The sequence below is a fragment of the Magnolia sinica genome, chromosome 15, assembly GCF_029962835.1.
Source record: "Magnolia sinica isolate HGM2019 chromosome 15, MsV1, whole genome shotgun sequence".
NCBI classification, from domain to species: Eukaryota; Viridiplantae; Streptophyta; class Magnoliopsida; order Magnoliales; family Magnoliaceae; genus Magnolia; species Magnolia sinica.
Genome location: NC_080587.1, coordinates 10,226,250 through 10,242,345, shown reverse-complemented (window position 1 = coordinate 10,242,345; position 16,096 = coordinate 10,226,250). Strand labels below are relative to the sequence as shown.

At 38.4% G+C, this 16,096-nt stretch overlaps 1 protein-coding gene across 1 annotated transcript; it reads right to left on the bottom strand.

The window, feature by feature from the left end:
* Positions 1 to 414: 414 nt before the first annotated feature.
* Positions 415 to 15,792, bottom strand: LOC131227881 (probable protein S-acyltransferase 1). The gene is made up of 6 exons (XM_058223708.1): positions 15,263 to 15,792; positions 11,100 to 11,279; positions 7,159 to 7,467; positions 4,796 to 5,089; positions 3,847 to 4,356; positions 415 to 582 (listed from the first exon to the last, which is right to left on the bottom strand). Exons 1-5 carry the CDS (start codon positions 15,317 to 15,319, stop codon positions 3,856 to 3,858), a joined length of 1,341 nt encoding a protein of 446 aa, XP_058079691.1. The 5' UTR covers positions 15,320 to 15,792; the 3' UTR covers positions 415 to 582; positions 3,847 to 3,855.
* Between the last annotated feature and the right edge of the window lie 304 nt (positions 15,793 to 16,096).

Here is a 16,096-nt window from a genome sequence, read left to right as displayed (position 1 = left end):
CTCGACTAAAACACCTTTTACAGGGAAAAAAAAAAAAACAACTGAGAGCATTTTGGTGCTTTCACCACTCAACAAGCATCTTCCTCCCTGGATTTTCATTTTGTTCGGGCATTGTTTGGTAAAATGCAAATTTCTGAGGAGTTTTGCAGTAAAAATCCAAAAAATAAAAATAAAAATCATTAAAACTCTAGATTTCTACACAAAAAAATAGAATCATTGCAGCCCAAAAACCACATCACACTTTTGGAACCACACACTTTAGTTCGATGGATGTTCGCACGCCATGCAGATTACTAGACATATAAACGTGCAATGCATGCGCCTGTTCCCTAGTTCTAGCAAATGCAAGATTAAATCTCTAAACTGAATAAAGATACGACTTTGAATGTTCTTTTATATATATATATATATATATTCAGTATGAATATCATCACTGCACTTACATTTCGATGTCAAGATGCTTTCAGGAGCCAACTTAAGACTCCTCAATCTATATGGTCAAATGGGTGTTTGTCGAACTAAAAAATCCAGCATTGCATTGGAAATCATCTTGCGCTCATATAGGATAGTTCATGGATAGACCTGTGAAAGAGAATTCAATGAGAAGGATTCAGGCATGTTTGTTTTTATGGAATACATTGGAACTGAAAGAGAATCGTGCGGAAGCCTACTTTTCCAATCTATGGAAAAGAAAAGACTGGAATCCATTTTAAGTTTCAAACCTTTCCATAAAGCATATAGAAATCAATGTCTTTGAAAAAAAAGTCGGATGAATTAATTTCAAAATGCTGAAAGGAATAAGGTGATCATTTGAATATTAACTTTCTCACATTTCTACATGAATCCATGGAAAACTACACTGCAACAAACACAAAGGTTTCCTTATGGAAAACACAGTTTTCCATTTCTTACGGATTCCACGTTTGTTTTCAATATCAACAAAACGGTCTTAGTAAAAAGTGTTCGAATTGGCATTCCTCCATTTTTTTATTTTTTTTAAATGGCGCCCACAAGCAGTTTGAAAGAAATGGTGTTTGGAAATGCAGAGAAGTGCATTACATATTGGGCATAATGGACTTTCTCCATCGCCCATAGTTAAGCTTGTTCTAGTTTGTTTGGAAATGTAGGCTTGTCTCGTCTCTTGGAAACTAATGGGGACATCACGCGCACATGCACGCCCCTACTACGCACGTACGCAAGGAGGAGGAGGGCTCCACTATCGATCTGGATCGATGACGATGTCTAGGGAGGGCATCTTCGTTAGAGGATTGCATTTTGGTTCGTTGGAGTCGACCCGATAGCCATGTAAAGCCTACCATGGGTCTTATGATCATAGCCCACTATTCTAATTAATCTCGTATTTTAAATTTTGCTTATTATTGTTATTAAGAGTATCATCGACGGTTTAAATTACTTTGATTAATTGTTATTTTTGATTACTTCATCGCCAAGTAATAGTGCGCATATGGCACGAGTTTTGGGGTATAGGGTTTTATTATAAATAGGCACCCCTTCTAGTCTTTTTGATTCATTGAAGATTAAAAATTCTTGTGTTTTTCTACTCCTATGAGCTTCTGAGTTGTGGAAATCTAATTGGGTGTGAAACCCTCCATTCCTTGAAGGGCTGACTACTGTGTGGTGTGAAGCCACATCTATCCCGGTTCGCCCCTATCTTCTAACATCCATACTTCTCATCTCCTGCAATCATCTATGCTTCAAATCCGTCTTCTATTGCAGCAATTTTTCTCCCTATAGTAGAATTCCAAAATCTCGCCCTGCACGAGGGCTGAAACTTCAGCGGAGCACCACGCACAAACCGCATATCGGATTGGCCCAAAAATTGGTGGTTTTGGAGCCCACCCCTAGCCGACCAACTCAAGGAGTTAGTTTCTAGATTCGGGGCCCCCTCACACGTGCGGACAGGCCCCTACGCAGGTGTGTCAGGTCTGGCCCGCTGTCCGCGCGCGTGGACTGTCTCCAGGTTCAGATTTCCCACCTCTTTCATCCCTCTCGTACTTACTTTCCATAACCCTAACCCTAGATTGCATTATTTTCAATTTGTTTGCCTCCTTTTTTCTAATCCTAGGGTTCTTTGGACTGGAACCAATGAATCCCTTTTATTAGGGACAGATTGATGTGCATGTGTGGATGAATTTACTTTCCTTTGGGTATCGTTTGGTTCATAATTTTTATTGATCCAACCCTAACATGTGTAGGTCTAGACCTGCATAGATTCCCCTTGATTGAATGTTTGAACTTTTGTGTGGGATATAGAATTTGTGTAATTGTTTCTGAACTAATGTGATCTTAAGCCTGAAAATCTTGCACATCATATTTGAATTTCATGTCCTGCATCAGAAACATTGAAAAGAAAAGAAAATTGTAATAATTATCTAACTGTTATTTCAATGGGCACTATTGAAACATGGATTCGGGTCTTGTTTGGATAGCAAGTGTAAATCTCATATTCCTCTCACATCGGTCATTTAGTTTCTTTGCTATTCAAACAACACAATGCTGCTCTTGGAAATAACCATCAGATAATTGTTCCATGTTTCCAAACAGGAAGAATGAGCACAGTGGCCAATCGGCTTACTGGAAAAATTTTAACATTTAATAGCAACACTAGGCCCCGTTTGGATGACCGGCAAAAATCAGCCCATCTCTTTTCTGCACAAATCACCGGTGACAATGTCTGTATTCAATTAAAAAAGTACCCAAACAAATACCAAGGAAAACAACCATTTTCTCTTTTGTGCGGAAGTGAGTTGGAGATGGCAGCCCCACACATGACAATGTATCGCACGTGGGAATGGTCCAAACCTTCCATTAGGTGGACCATTCCGTGATCACAGCTTGAGACAAAAACAAGGCTATTCACCCTTCAGGTGGGCCACAAAAGTTTTGAACTGTTGGTTATTATTTGTTGTGAATTAGTGAAAAAATCCAGACATGGCATGACATTCCTGTGGTCATGTCTGGTATAATTCCATAAAAATGAGTTGGAATGATTTTTTATTATCACCCAAACAGTTTCTAAGTAACTGAAATAAAGAGAAAGTATTATATGCTGCTGTGTACCCATGCATGGTTTTTAGCATAGGAGTCGTCAATGGCCTAATCATAGTTCTAGTTCTCTACCATACGATGGTATCCATGTTGCATGTTTGGAGACAGTTCAAATGGTATCCGTAAGTAGTAGTAATTGCATGTCTGGGCCTGTTTGGATTGTCCATAAAATGCATTCTCATCTTGGGATGCATTTTGCTGACAGGGGCATTTTGCACATCCTACTATCTTCATTTTGCAAGATGGTACAAAAGGTTCCACTTGCACAAAATGGGCATGGACTTAATGCCTGTTCTGTTTAGTTTGCATTCTGAGGTACACCCAAACAGGCCCTTAATTTCTTCATTGAGTTCTTTTCTCTTCAGTTAATGTCATGATGCAGAAAGTGGTGCTGCATTTGGATGTTCCATTGAATTGAATTGCAATGATTTCATTTCAATAAAGTGGGGCTAGCCCACAAATTGAAATTTCCAACTTGAAACGGGTTCCATTCACTTGTCATTTTTAACAAAATGGCTGCACCCTACTTCAGTCATTTCTTATATAGCGACTTGAATGAGCTGCAATTCATTTCAATAGAGCATCCAAACACACCCCAAATGTTCCATATGAGTTGAACCTTCATTTGAGAAATGGTTTGCTCATGTATGTGTAATAAATTGCTTTCACATGCTGATTTTGAAAATTAGCTGGTTGCAGAATTTCTAAGATTTCGATAGCATGGTGCATGAGTTTGAATGAATCTGAATATAAAATAGAGATTTGAGGGTGAGTTACCTCTCATGATTAATGATTGTGAATTTCTTGATCAATGGTTGTTGTTTTTCCATTAGAAGTGCTTCCTTCATCCACATCATCATCCAAGACAGTCCCATCTCCGGCTGTGGGGCCCTGATCAGAGGTTCTTGGTTCTTGATTGATTGAAAAATAAAATTGATGATATCCGTCACAGCCATGCCCATCTTCATGCCTATCCTCGATCTTCAAATGACCATCAATATTGCAGTAATTCAAATTCTGCATCATCTCTGGACTAGTCATGTTCTCACCGTTGGGAAGTTCACCATCCATTTCTATGTCGATTCTCTCCTTTAAGTTGATGCTGTCGCCCCCACTATTTAGAGTAACCGATTCAACTTCCACAGGATCTTCCATTATCCATGAACGGAAATCATTCATCGAAGGTGGAATCTTTGAGAAAAGAAATTCGATGAAGTTTTTCACCATCCCCCTATCATATAGATTCTCCTTCTTATCATATCGAGATCGGAAGTTTTCGTATGTTGTCTGTGTTGCAAGTGAAAAACATTCACCAATTTCAATGAGAAAAATGACAGATTCATGAAGATTATATCAAGGGTGTGTTTGGTTGTACAAAACATCATGAAATTTCTTGATATTTGGTGCAAACAAATGCACCCAAATATCGTATTAGATAATACAGAGTTACATGAAATGATACTATAGACCAAAAATCATATCGATCCATGGCATGTGGACCATTGATCTTTTTTTTTTTTTTGGGATAGCATCCCTTTTTCATGCCACTGATTGGACTCCTACAACAGTTTGATCACCTCAACTTTGGGGTTATTATCTGATCACATGGTCTCACTAAACAAACTGTCCATGTACAGTGGATATGTTTTGATAATAGTTTAAGCATCGAAGTAGCATTCCTGATAGATTGGAACATCAATAAGTGCATCCAAGTACAGAAGCTTGCCTGATTTGTGCAGATGAGATAAAGATGGAAGACAGTGAGCCCACCCACGAACCAGAATGTGATGAAACAGTACACGATGAGCACGACAGACGGGACCTCATGCGCCATTGCATACCATATCTTTGGTTCGTGATTCTTTTGTTGGGAAACCTCATGCATCGGCCCATTCGATTTCATTTGATCATATTTCTGTTTTTGGAAAGTTTTCAAAATGTTCACCCAAGAAAAGGTGAAGACATAGATGCATAGGATAGTTGATGTCAAAATGAATAAGAAGAAGAACCGATAATTGCGCTGCAATCAGTTTGGAATACAGACTGTAAGATTCTAGCACACCTGAAAAGAGAAGATTAACAATTATTTCATTCAAGACTTGGCCTGCGTTTGGATGGTTGATTGAAATGAATCTCAATGATTCAATTCTATAAAGATTAGGCGACCAGAGTCTAGCATTCGTACGAACAATATTAATGAGTCTAACTTGAAATGCAGACTTGCCGCTTTATCAATTTCCTCAATAATGAATGGAATGAAATGCAATTCAGTTCAATTGAGCATCCAAATGCGCCCTTAATGTGCAGAGTGGTTTCGTCCACAACGTTGAGTGTGTATGTTAGCCTAAAATTACCAATGGATGAGATCATGACTGAAAAAAAGAGTATACTTGATAAGATTAATGGGTAATTTTCAGAAATTGAAGAAAATCATATCGCATAATGCATTGGAATTTTGTAGGAAAATTCTTGCTGGATGAATTCAAAATGTTGCATGGCTTTAATGACGCGACAAATAGATTAATATTTTACTGTTAGCTTCAACAACCATTCTATTCAGGTGATCTGTTCAAGGGAATGGATATTAGAAGATAGAAGAAAACAATATTGTTATAGCCTAAGTGCTTCCCCAAGCATAGACCTTGCTGCCCTCATACTCACAGTCCTGTCATGGACAAGTCAGCCTATTCTACCAAGTGTTGTGCATCAAACCCACTAGGATGCAAGAGAGATACAAGAGAATGGAAGAGCATTGTCTATTGCCTAGAGATCCAAAGCATATGTTTCTAAGAATGGTTATAGATGAGGACCCCTCGTCCTTGTAAAGACCCAAGAACGTTCTAGACTCCCTCCATCAACTGTTAGATGGCACTGTGATGATCATCCCAACTTCCAGGAACACTCTAAAAATCTTCTAGAATTCTACACCACTTTCTCTACAAGACTCTAATCAGGTGGGCCACACATGATCATCGGTTTAGATCTGACAGTTGGATTATTTAGATTGAGTGATTCAGTGGGCCCCACTATAGTTGTGATCATTGCCAATAGGTTTGGGGCGGGATGCTTGAACCGCAGTCCCTATACACGGTTATTAAGCCGGATATGGAAACTTACCGTGTGGAGACCCTAGAAGGGAGAAGTGTGATGTGTAAGCTTTTCTAGCCCTCTTTCTTATAAATACATGTTTTGGTCCCCTCAGCAACACATAAGAAAAAACCCTAGTCTCATTAAAGGTTATCCTAGAGGTGTGAAGTGCGGAAGACCTAGCATCCCTCGGCGATAATGCAACATCGGGAATGTCTTCCCAATCAGATATGCCTTAAGATTATTGTATTAAATCTTCATTATTGATGCATAGACAATCCGTATAGAGAACACTCCACACTACTCGGGAACATAAAATAGCCAAGTCCCTTGTGAATGATTGGTCCAAGACAATATGGGCTCTTGTTTTGTGAGGGTTAGATTGCAAATCATACTCTAGCCATCAATGTCAATATGGCACCTTTTTGAGAGACCGGTGAAGTTCATCGATTCGAGCCCACTGGTGTGAGCCATGGCCCAAAAATATAGGTCCCTCAGCTGCTCATTTACATTGAACATGGACCAATGGTCAATGCTCAACCATATCCATTGCTTTCACACCCCACCTAATGACCTGGTCATCTTATTTACAAGCCATTGTGGAAACATGGTGACACACCTGATGAATGGTCCACACCTCTCATTCGACAATTCGAATGTGGAGAGAATATGATTTGAATTCCTACTCATGTGAGTAGATATCACATCTCTTCATTGAGATTAAACTCCTGTCTGCATTTTGGTCTTGTTAACTGTCTTTTTCATTGTTCTACTTTTGGAATTAGAATGGTAGAAAAAGTGTAGTAATCTAACACACTGAAAGTAGACAGGGTGAACATATCAAAAAGGGAAGGTGTAGATATTAGTTAAGAGATGCGTGAAAAACACTAATATTCCTTCAGGTGTGTTTGGTTGCACCAAATATCATGAATTTCATGATATTTGGTACAACCAAACACACCCTTAATAAGAAATTAAAAATACTGAAGGAATGTAACTTACTAGTCCAATGCACTGGCCCACCCATGGGCAATGGTGATCGAACCTCCGGACACAGTTGTTGCAGATCGAGCAATGAGAAGCGCGTGGCGGGCGATAAAGTAGGCATGTATCGCAGTACTTAACTCTTACTGTAATACCATTCACCTGTAAATCTTTTGTTCGCGGCAATTTTAAACGCGGGGTCCGGCCTCCATCCCATTCCATTGATGGAGACTCAATGTCAAATGCTTCTACTGATTCCAGTGGTCGTGAATTCCTGGGAACTATACCTGGATCTCTACTGGATGTCATGAAGAGAAAAATCAAATCCTGCATTATTCATCCAAACAGGTAAGATTTAATCAATTTCATGCTAATTACAAATTAGTGATGTAGAACAGGTGGCAAATGACTTTATGGATGGATAGGAACGAAAGAAATCATGCCAGAAGGCTCGAACTAAGGAAAAAATGGCGTAGACGTGCACTAGAGCTTCTGATGGCCATTACTTTGCAAGCAGTTATCCATTTTGCGCATATAATATTCCGTTTGAAAGCTATTGATGAGCAATGCCCTGGCCAATTACCCTAGGGGCATGTTTGATGTTTCACCTCAACCGCAGATACATTGTAAATAGATAAATTTTTAGCTTGTTTGATAATTTGGTTGTATTTCTACCTTGAAAACTGGTCTCAAAAAATTGACTTAAATTTGTGTGCCGCATAATAATGTATTTGACATATATGTGTCGTCCATCCGTTTTAACATAACATTTTGGCCCATGAGCTGAAAAAAGAGGCAGATCCAAGCCTTAAGTGGCCCACACCAAAGGAAACAGTGTTCGCAAAACATCTGCCATTGAAAGTTGTTTCTTTCATTGGGTCCACGTTGATGTTTATTTGTCATCTAAACTATTCATAAAGTCACACATACATGGATAAGTAGAAAACACAAATATCAGCTTGATCCAAAACCTCTAAGGGCCTACAAAGTATTTAATGATAGGCTTTTGATTCATCATAGTTTCCCATGGTGTGGTCCACTTGAGCTTTGGATCTACCTCAATTTTGGGCTTGTGCCTAAATTCAGCTGACATAATGGATGAATGGTGGGGATAAGCCACATACATCACAGTGGACCCCACATTCATTTGGAAGCCGTCATGGACAATTTTAGCATTCAAAGGGTAGGGTATCAGCATCTGCATCGGGAACAATGCCATAATTACTTAGGTAAATTATTATTACCCATTTACAAGGTATCTTTGATGTGGAAAATCAAACAGGCCCTAGGTTTATTAGTGTTGGGGTTGTGCCCTGGAAAATCAGTGTTACTCTTTTATCTTTCTTATTAGTTATGCATTCATTCATTGGCCTTATTAATGTATGCAGAATATCATAATCAACTATATGAATGGGTTAGAGAGAGGGATTCCTCTAGTTGTCCTTGGGAACTTGAGATTAGACACAACAACCATTAGTCAAGGGAGAGTGTGGGCCATGGATCTCAGTACCCTATTAGTCATGACCATTTACATGTTATGGGACGAATATGTTGTTGTTCTTGTTTTGATCATCCTACATGAGGGGATTGAAGAAAAGTCTGGATGAAAAGTCTTCACCATTGGGCACAACGATTAGTTGGTGTGCCTTGGCCTTACCCCACATAAGAGCGTGTGTATGCCATAAATATAGGCTCATGGGTGGACCTGTTAGGCACTTATATTGGAAGAATCGAGTGCAAGTCTCCAGACCGCAAGGCCCATCATGCCTTAACTAGATCAGCTTGTAAATGCACTAGCTTTGACTAATCCCTCGACTTGCGAACATGGGGGGTGAAAAAGTCTTGGTAACACATGCTTTGGCTCGCTTTACGATATCATTTTATGGCCAACAAATGTGGGTAGCTAGGCACGCGCATCAAGGTCCATTCAGTAAAAAACTTGCTGCTTTTAGTTAGTTCTTTTTTTCTTTTCTTTTTTCTATTTTTAAGGTTTTAAGACTTTGGTTGTGGTCCAGAGTGTGGTCAAGAGTCAATTCTTTTAGTCATCTAGGAGTTGCTTACAAGTTTGAATGAGTATAGGTATATTTTTTTAGCATTTTTTAACTATTTCGAGAAAATTTCATTCAATAATATCAAATTTATTTTCTCCTTCTTTGTGGATTTAAGGGTTATTCTTGAAAAGAATACAGTGATCTCTTTTCTTTTTTCGCATGCCCACTATGTTAATTAGTATATGAAATTATCATAAAAATAAAGATGCACAAAGCGGAACTTCACAAATCCCATATGAATCATCGGATCATAGACACAACAATTAAACGATGTATAAGGGTCATTTCGCAGCATGGATTTGGATTCTAACTCAAGAACTCAAATCTTGAATTTTGCATTCTTTTAGTTGCATTTGGCCACCTAGATTTTTAATCCTATGGAATCGAGGAATTATGTTTTGCAGCCTAGATTTTGACTTACGGGGCCTTAAAAGAGGGGAGGAGAGAGTAGGGATAGAGTGGATTGAAAATAAAGGATTTTGCACTCACCTTTTCTCTTGGATTTCAAGGGTCATTTAGTAACATGGATTTTAGGCAATTAGGAACTCCCAGAACCCTAGATTTCAAATCTAACTTGGATTGAAAATTCTCAAGAGGACTCCTTTTAAAATAAAAGAGAAAGGTTACGGTTCAAAATCCAACCTTTTAAAATACAAGTGAAACTTAAAAGCTTGAATAGGTTCAGATATATTTTACTATTTTTAGTAACTTTTACTATTTCGAGAAATTTTCACTCAATAATATTATTTTTATTTTTATTTTTTTGTGGATTCAAGGGTTATTCTTGAAAAGAAGATAGTGATCTCTTTTCTTTCTCCACATGCCTGCCATGTTAATTAATCTATAAAATTATCAAAATTATAAAGATGCACAGAGTGGAACTTCACAAATCCCATATGAGTCATCAAATCATAGAAAGACAACAATTAAAAGATTTACAAGGGTCATTTGGCAGCATGGATTTGGATTCTGATTCAAGAACTCAAATCTTGAATTCAGTTGCGTTTGGCAGCCTAGATTTTGACTTACAGGGGCCTTACACGAGAGGAAAAGAAAGCAGGGACAGTTAGACTGGATTGAAAATCAAGGATTTTGCACCCACCTTTTCTCTTGGATTTTAGAGGTCATTTAGCAGCATGGATTTTGGGTAATTAGGAACTCCTAGAATATTGGATTTCAAATCTAACTTGGATTGAAATTTCTCAGAAGGACCCCTTTTAAAATACAAGAAAATGGTTGGGGGTGCAAAATCCTGGATTTGGATTCTAACTTTAGAATCCAAATCCAAGCTGCCAAACAATCCCTTCAAAAGAGCCCTCTTGAGAATTTTCTATCCAAGTTGGATTTAAAATCCATGTGAAACATGATTTAGATTGAAATTCCTGGATCCAAATTCCTAACTGCCTGAAATCCATGCTGCCGAGAATTAAGTATGAAACAAGCACAGATAACTTATAATAGGGCTCCCAGCACATTATGTTAATGCAGTCATTGATCTGGTGGGCCACATCATGGGATTGAACATGCCCCAATGTCTCCCCTACCAGAGGATCCTATCCATTAAACAGGCGTACAATCAGACGGTCACAATCATCTTTTGGGGTACATTTTTTGCCTATCTCTCGTCTACTAATGGACTTACTGCCACATGAGCCAAATTGCATCATTGGAAAAGTGGGCCCCATGTGTTGAGCTTGTTCAGACAAGCAAATAGGCAATCAGAGAAGCGGGCCCCACATTGTATGTTTATGAGAATCAATCAGTGTTATGGGAAGCATTGGATTAACACATTTCAGACTGGTTTGAACATACTCTTCAACTGAATAACTGAATGAAATGACCCAAAGTAGATTGAAATGGAAAACATGGAGGAAAGCTCTAGCAAGAGATGAAGAACAGTCTACAAACCAATATAGTTATGAACACGGCCATGGCCAATGCAATAAGCCCAAGAAAGCTATCAAAAGTTCTGATCCTCGAAACCACTCGCAAGCAGAATGTTATCGACGGGCCTGCTATAAGGACTGTGGACAAAAATAGCGACGCAAAATCCGGGCCAAATATCAATCTCCCGCCACAGAAAAACCTCTGAAAAATCCAAAAAAGAAAATAAGAAGAAGAAGAAGAAGAAGAAGAAAAGATTTATAATCATTTCAGTTTGTTTTTATAGTATTCATAGTGAAATCATGGACATGCTATGGTATTAAGGTATTGAGCAACACTGATGATCAATTGAAAGAGAATTAGAAACAGAAATATGGCATCTACTCTGTGTGTTTTGTGCTTCCTACCCATGCAACAAGTGGGGCCCACCTTTGGGGTGGGCCAGACATGTATGGAAACAGAGGATGTTTTTAAAAAAATTCTGACTGTCCATACTCAACGTACATGTCTAGCCTGCTTGAAGAGTTGGCTGGCCTTATTTTTGGACCAGGTCATCCAGATGATGTGACCCACCTGATGGACGGCGATATGCACCAGCTGTCATTATCATCATCATCTAAGTCTTATCCTAACTAATTGGGGTCGGCTACATCAATCCTGTTCTTCCATTCCACTAATACAAACCAGCTTTGCGTGTAGCAAATCATCGATTCAAATAGAATTCAAGCAGTTATGGTGTAATTTCTACCAGATAGAGTTCTTTTAGAGATCCATTACACCACAATCATGGTGCAGGGGAGGCACCCACACCGTACATGCTGCATCTACTCTAGTCCAACCCAAAAAACAGTGGGACCCAATGTCAATGGATTATAACTCAAAAATTGCAATGAAAATAGATATCTAATGGATGGTAGAATCAAAAGGTAGAAACAGTTTGAAATTCAACAAAGAAACGTCCTCTCAAGCAGAGGTCAGGATTGTCTAAGCTCCAAAATAGTGGGACCAACCGTAGATGGATTATAGCCCAAAAATTGCACTAGAAGATTAATGCAGGGGCATTTTCACACAGGGCTCGAGTGGGGTAGCCTATGGGATGCTAGGACACACTTGGGGTGGGTGGCTCGTGTGAGGCGGTACCCATGTGATGTGGACCCACAAGGGGGGTTTGGCCGAGATCCTAACCCATGCGATGTGGGGCCTGGGCTATGAGATAAATGGATTAATCTGCCATGCTCTATCAGTTCGAGCTTTTAGAGCAAGTGGTTAATTGTACTGCATTAAAGATCAAAAGATAACTGATGGATGTTACAGTTGAAAGGCAACGAACGGTCCAAAATTCAGCAAAGAAATGTCTATTAAAGCAGGAACCCGGATTGTCTAAACTCAAGATAGTGTGGTCCAGTCTGGAACGATTATGAACCAAAAATTGCACTGGAAGTATGATCATAAATCGAAGATCAGTAGATATCTAATGGATGGTAATATTGAAAGGCAGTAAATGGTCCAACGCAACAAAGAACTGTCCACTGATGCAGATGTTAAGATTGTCTAGATACCCAAATATTGGACCCATCGTGGATGGATTATTAATAAAAGATAAGTAGATATCTAATCGATGGTAAGATCTAAAGGCAGTAAATAGTCTAAAATTCAACAAAGAAATGTCCAGTAAGCAGAATCTAAACCGAAAATAGTGGGACCCACTGTGGATGGATTATAATCCAAGAATTGCAGTGGAAGTATGACCATAAATGGAAGATCAGTGTATTTCTAATGGATGGTACAATCGAAAAGTAGTAAACGGTCCAAAATTCAACAAAGAAATGCCCACTAAAGCAGAAGCTAGGATTGTCTAAACCTCAAAATAGTGGGACCCACTGTCAATGGATTGCACTGGAAGTATTCTCATAACTTAAGACCATTAGATGTCTAATGGATGGTAAGATCAAAATGCAGTAAACAGTTCAAAATTCAACAAAGAAATGTCCAGTAGGCAGAAATCAGGATCATCGAAACGCGAAAAATAGTGGGACCCACCATGGGTGGATTATAACCTAAGAATTGCACTAGAAGTATGACTATAACTTGAAGATATTGGTAGATTTTCTAATGGATTGTACAATCGAAAGCTAGTATCAGTCTCAAATTCAACAAAGAAAGGCCCACTAAAGCAGAAGCTAGGATTGTCTGAACCTGAAAGGTAGTGGGACCCGCTGCAGATGGATTATAACCCAAGAATTGCGCTCGAAGTATGACCGTAACTGGAAATATCAGTACATTTCTAATGAATGTTACAATCAAAAGGTAGTAAATGATCCCAAGTTCAACAAAGAAATGCCCACTAAAGCAGAAGTTAGGATTGTCTAAACCCCAAAATAATGGGACCCACTGTCAATGAATTATAACACAAGAATTGCGCTGGAAGTATGATCATAACTTGAATATCAGTAGATTTCTAATGGATGGTAAGATCGAAAGGCAGTAAACAGTCCAAAATTCAATGAACAGATGTCCACTAAGCAGAAGTCAGGATCATCTAATCAATCCAGTTTTTGGGGATATGACTAATCTATAGTTTTATCCCACTACTTGGGCAGTTTTCAGAATGGCTGTTGTTGTGAAATGCCTAAGACCTCCTCTTCCCAATTTAATTAGTAGAAGGAAAACCAGATACTTATCAGCAATGGAAAAATCCCAGTTGGTTTTAAATACTCGCATCGGATCATTCCTTGTCCATCAACAATCCAATTTGAGCACATCCAAAATTAAAAACAGAAAGTAAATAAAATAAACAGAACAGAACAGAACACATTGACTCATTTGCAAATGCAGTTTCCTTAAAAACATCAAATAATGAAAAAACAAGCACATCTCAATGAAAAAAAAAACAGCCAATTGAATAATTTTTTCTGAAAAAAATGAAATCCAATTTCTATTTTGAACTCAAATTTCCTAAAATGAAATAAAAACCCAATCCATTTCAGGAAATAACATTCACGTCGGTCCAACCAGTTTGAATCTTGAGTGCAGAAGAATAGACAGAAAGGCCCAAATTGCTTACACCCAGATCCATAGCTCAACTGGCAGACTGAGTGGAGATACCTTGTTTCAACACTTGAGGTCTTGGTATCGATCCCTAGCAGGGCTGGCTACATGGAGTGTGTGTACTGACATGGGTGTGTACTAACAAGCTAACCACCCCCCCCCCCCCCCCCCAAAAAAAAAGGGCCCAAATTGCTTCCTTTCCAGAGAATAAATAGCAAAAACCCCAATTTAATGAAACCCATTAAGGCGAATTTCATGAGAACTAAAATGCAGATGACCTGAATCATCCCGTTGCGGAATTTGATTTCCTTTGGAGCAATTGAGAAAAAATCTAGCTCATTTATGTTCCAAATATACATTCCAATTAAAAACCAATATGAGAAGATCAAGAACATGAACAAACAAAAACCAACAAATGACAGAGCTTCCTTTCGACATTCAAATTCCTCTTGGGAAAAAATAACTGGATCCAATTAAACAAGACTGAATTCATTTACACAAAAGAGAAACACCAAAAATAAAATCAGGACGATCGAATATCCTTTGTTCCAAATTCAATTCCCTTTAGAGGATTTTTAACAAAAGCCTAAAATCATTTTTTGATCAAATGAGCAAATTACAATAAACCACAAAAAAATAAAAAACACTCCCCAAAAATATTGAATTCACAGATGAGATTTTTTTTTTTTATATTATTTAAAGGGACAGCCCATGTCACTTCCCATCCAAATTCTATTTCCTTAGACAATACCGAGAGAACTAAATTCACTTTATTATCAAACAAGCACATCCGAATTTCTTTATATATATATATATATCAGCATTCCAAAACACATGTAGTTCATGAACAAATAGCAAAATCAAGGAAGACCCATATCCCTTCCCCCCAAAAAAAAGGAATTCATATATGATCAAACAAGAACATCTAAACAAAACAAAAACAAAAAAAAAAAAAAAAGAGCCCAGCTAAATTTGAAATCAGATATGGAGATTCAAATAGAGAAAAACCCAATTCATTTCATGATCAGACAACCACACCCCAAGTAAGAAAATATACACAAAAAAAAAAAACCACCCAACATATAGAAAGAGAAGTAGAAGGAGAGAGAGAGAGAGAGAGAGAGAGAGAGAGAGTATACATTGCTTCCTTTCCAAACTTCATAGAGTCTTTTGGGTTGTGGGCTTTGGTGTTCCATCTTCAAAAGCTCAACATACACCCATAGAATTGCTATAATACTAGATCTTGAGATCTGTTCATGGACTTAAGACTCTGGAAATGATTAATGGATGGTCCTGCTAGAGACCCATCATCATAATTACATACAAATGCACGCATGCATGCTTATGTGTATGTTGGAAGTGTTTCAGTGTATGTGGGCTGGAGGAGTGTAGACATCTCTCTCTCTCTCTCTCTCTCTCTCTCTCTCTTAAATCCTCTGCTCTTCATGCCAATCATCTTCTAACGGATCCAACGAAGGACGACTTTCTCTCTCATGCAATGCAATGCGAATATTACGTGGGCGCTATTTTCAATTTCTCGACGTGAAAATTTTAAAATTTCTCACGCGTGTACAAGTCAGCTAATGTACACGCCACCACATATGCCAGCGTGGCGAACACGTGAAATATCCAAGCCATCCATCACGTGGACATCACTTTTTTTTTTCTTTTTTTTTTTTTTGCATTTTAAGGATCGAGGATAACAGCATTTCATTTATTATATGTACCATGATATTAAAAATAAATTAACAGTTTACAAAGTTCGGTTGACTTTTGCAACCGTACATTTGTTCAGTTAATTGTGACCCACATAACTAATGTACAGACCTTATTCTTTGATTAGTAAATCTGTGCTGTTTTAATCTTCTGATGGACGGCTTGGATATTTCATCTGTCTGTCTCGCTGGCATATGTGGTGGCGTGTGCATTAGCTGATTTGTACACGCGTGTGTGTTTAGATACATCCCATCCCA

Coding starts and splice junctions, on each gene's coding strand:
- LOC131227881 (XM_058223708.1), bottom strand. CDS start 15,319: ATGGAACACCAAAGCCCACAACCCAAAAGACTCTATGAAGTTTGGAAA. Junction 7,468..11,099: donor CCGTGTTCATAACTATATTG/GTTTGTAGACTG, acceptor TGAATAATGCAG/GATTTGATTTTTCTCTTCAT. Junction 4,357..4,795: donor ATCTCATCTGCACAAATCAG/GCAAGCTTCTGT, acceptor CTTGCAACACAG/ACAACATACGAAAACTTCCG.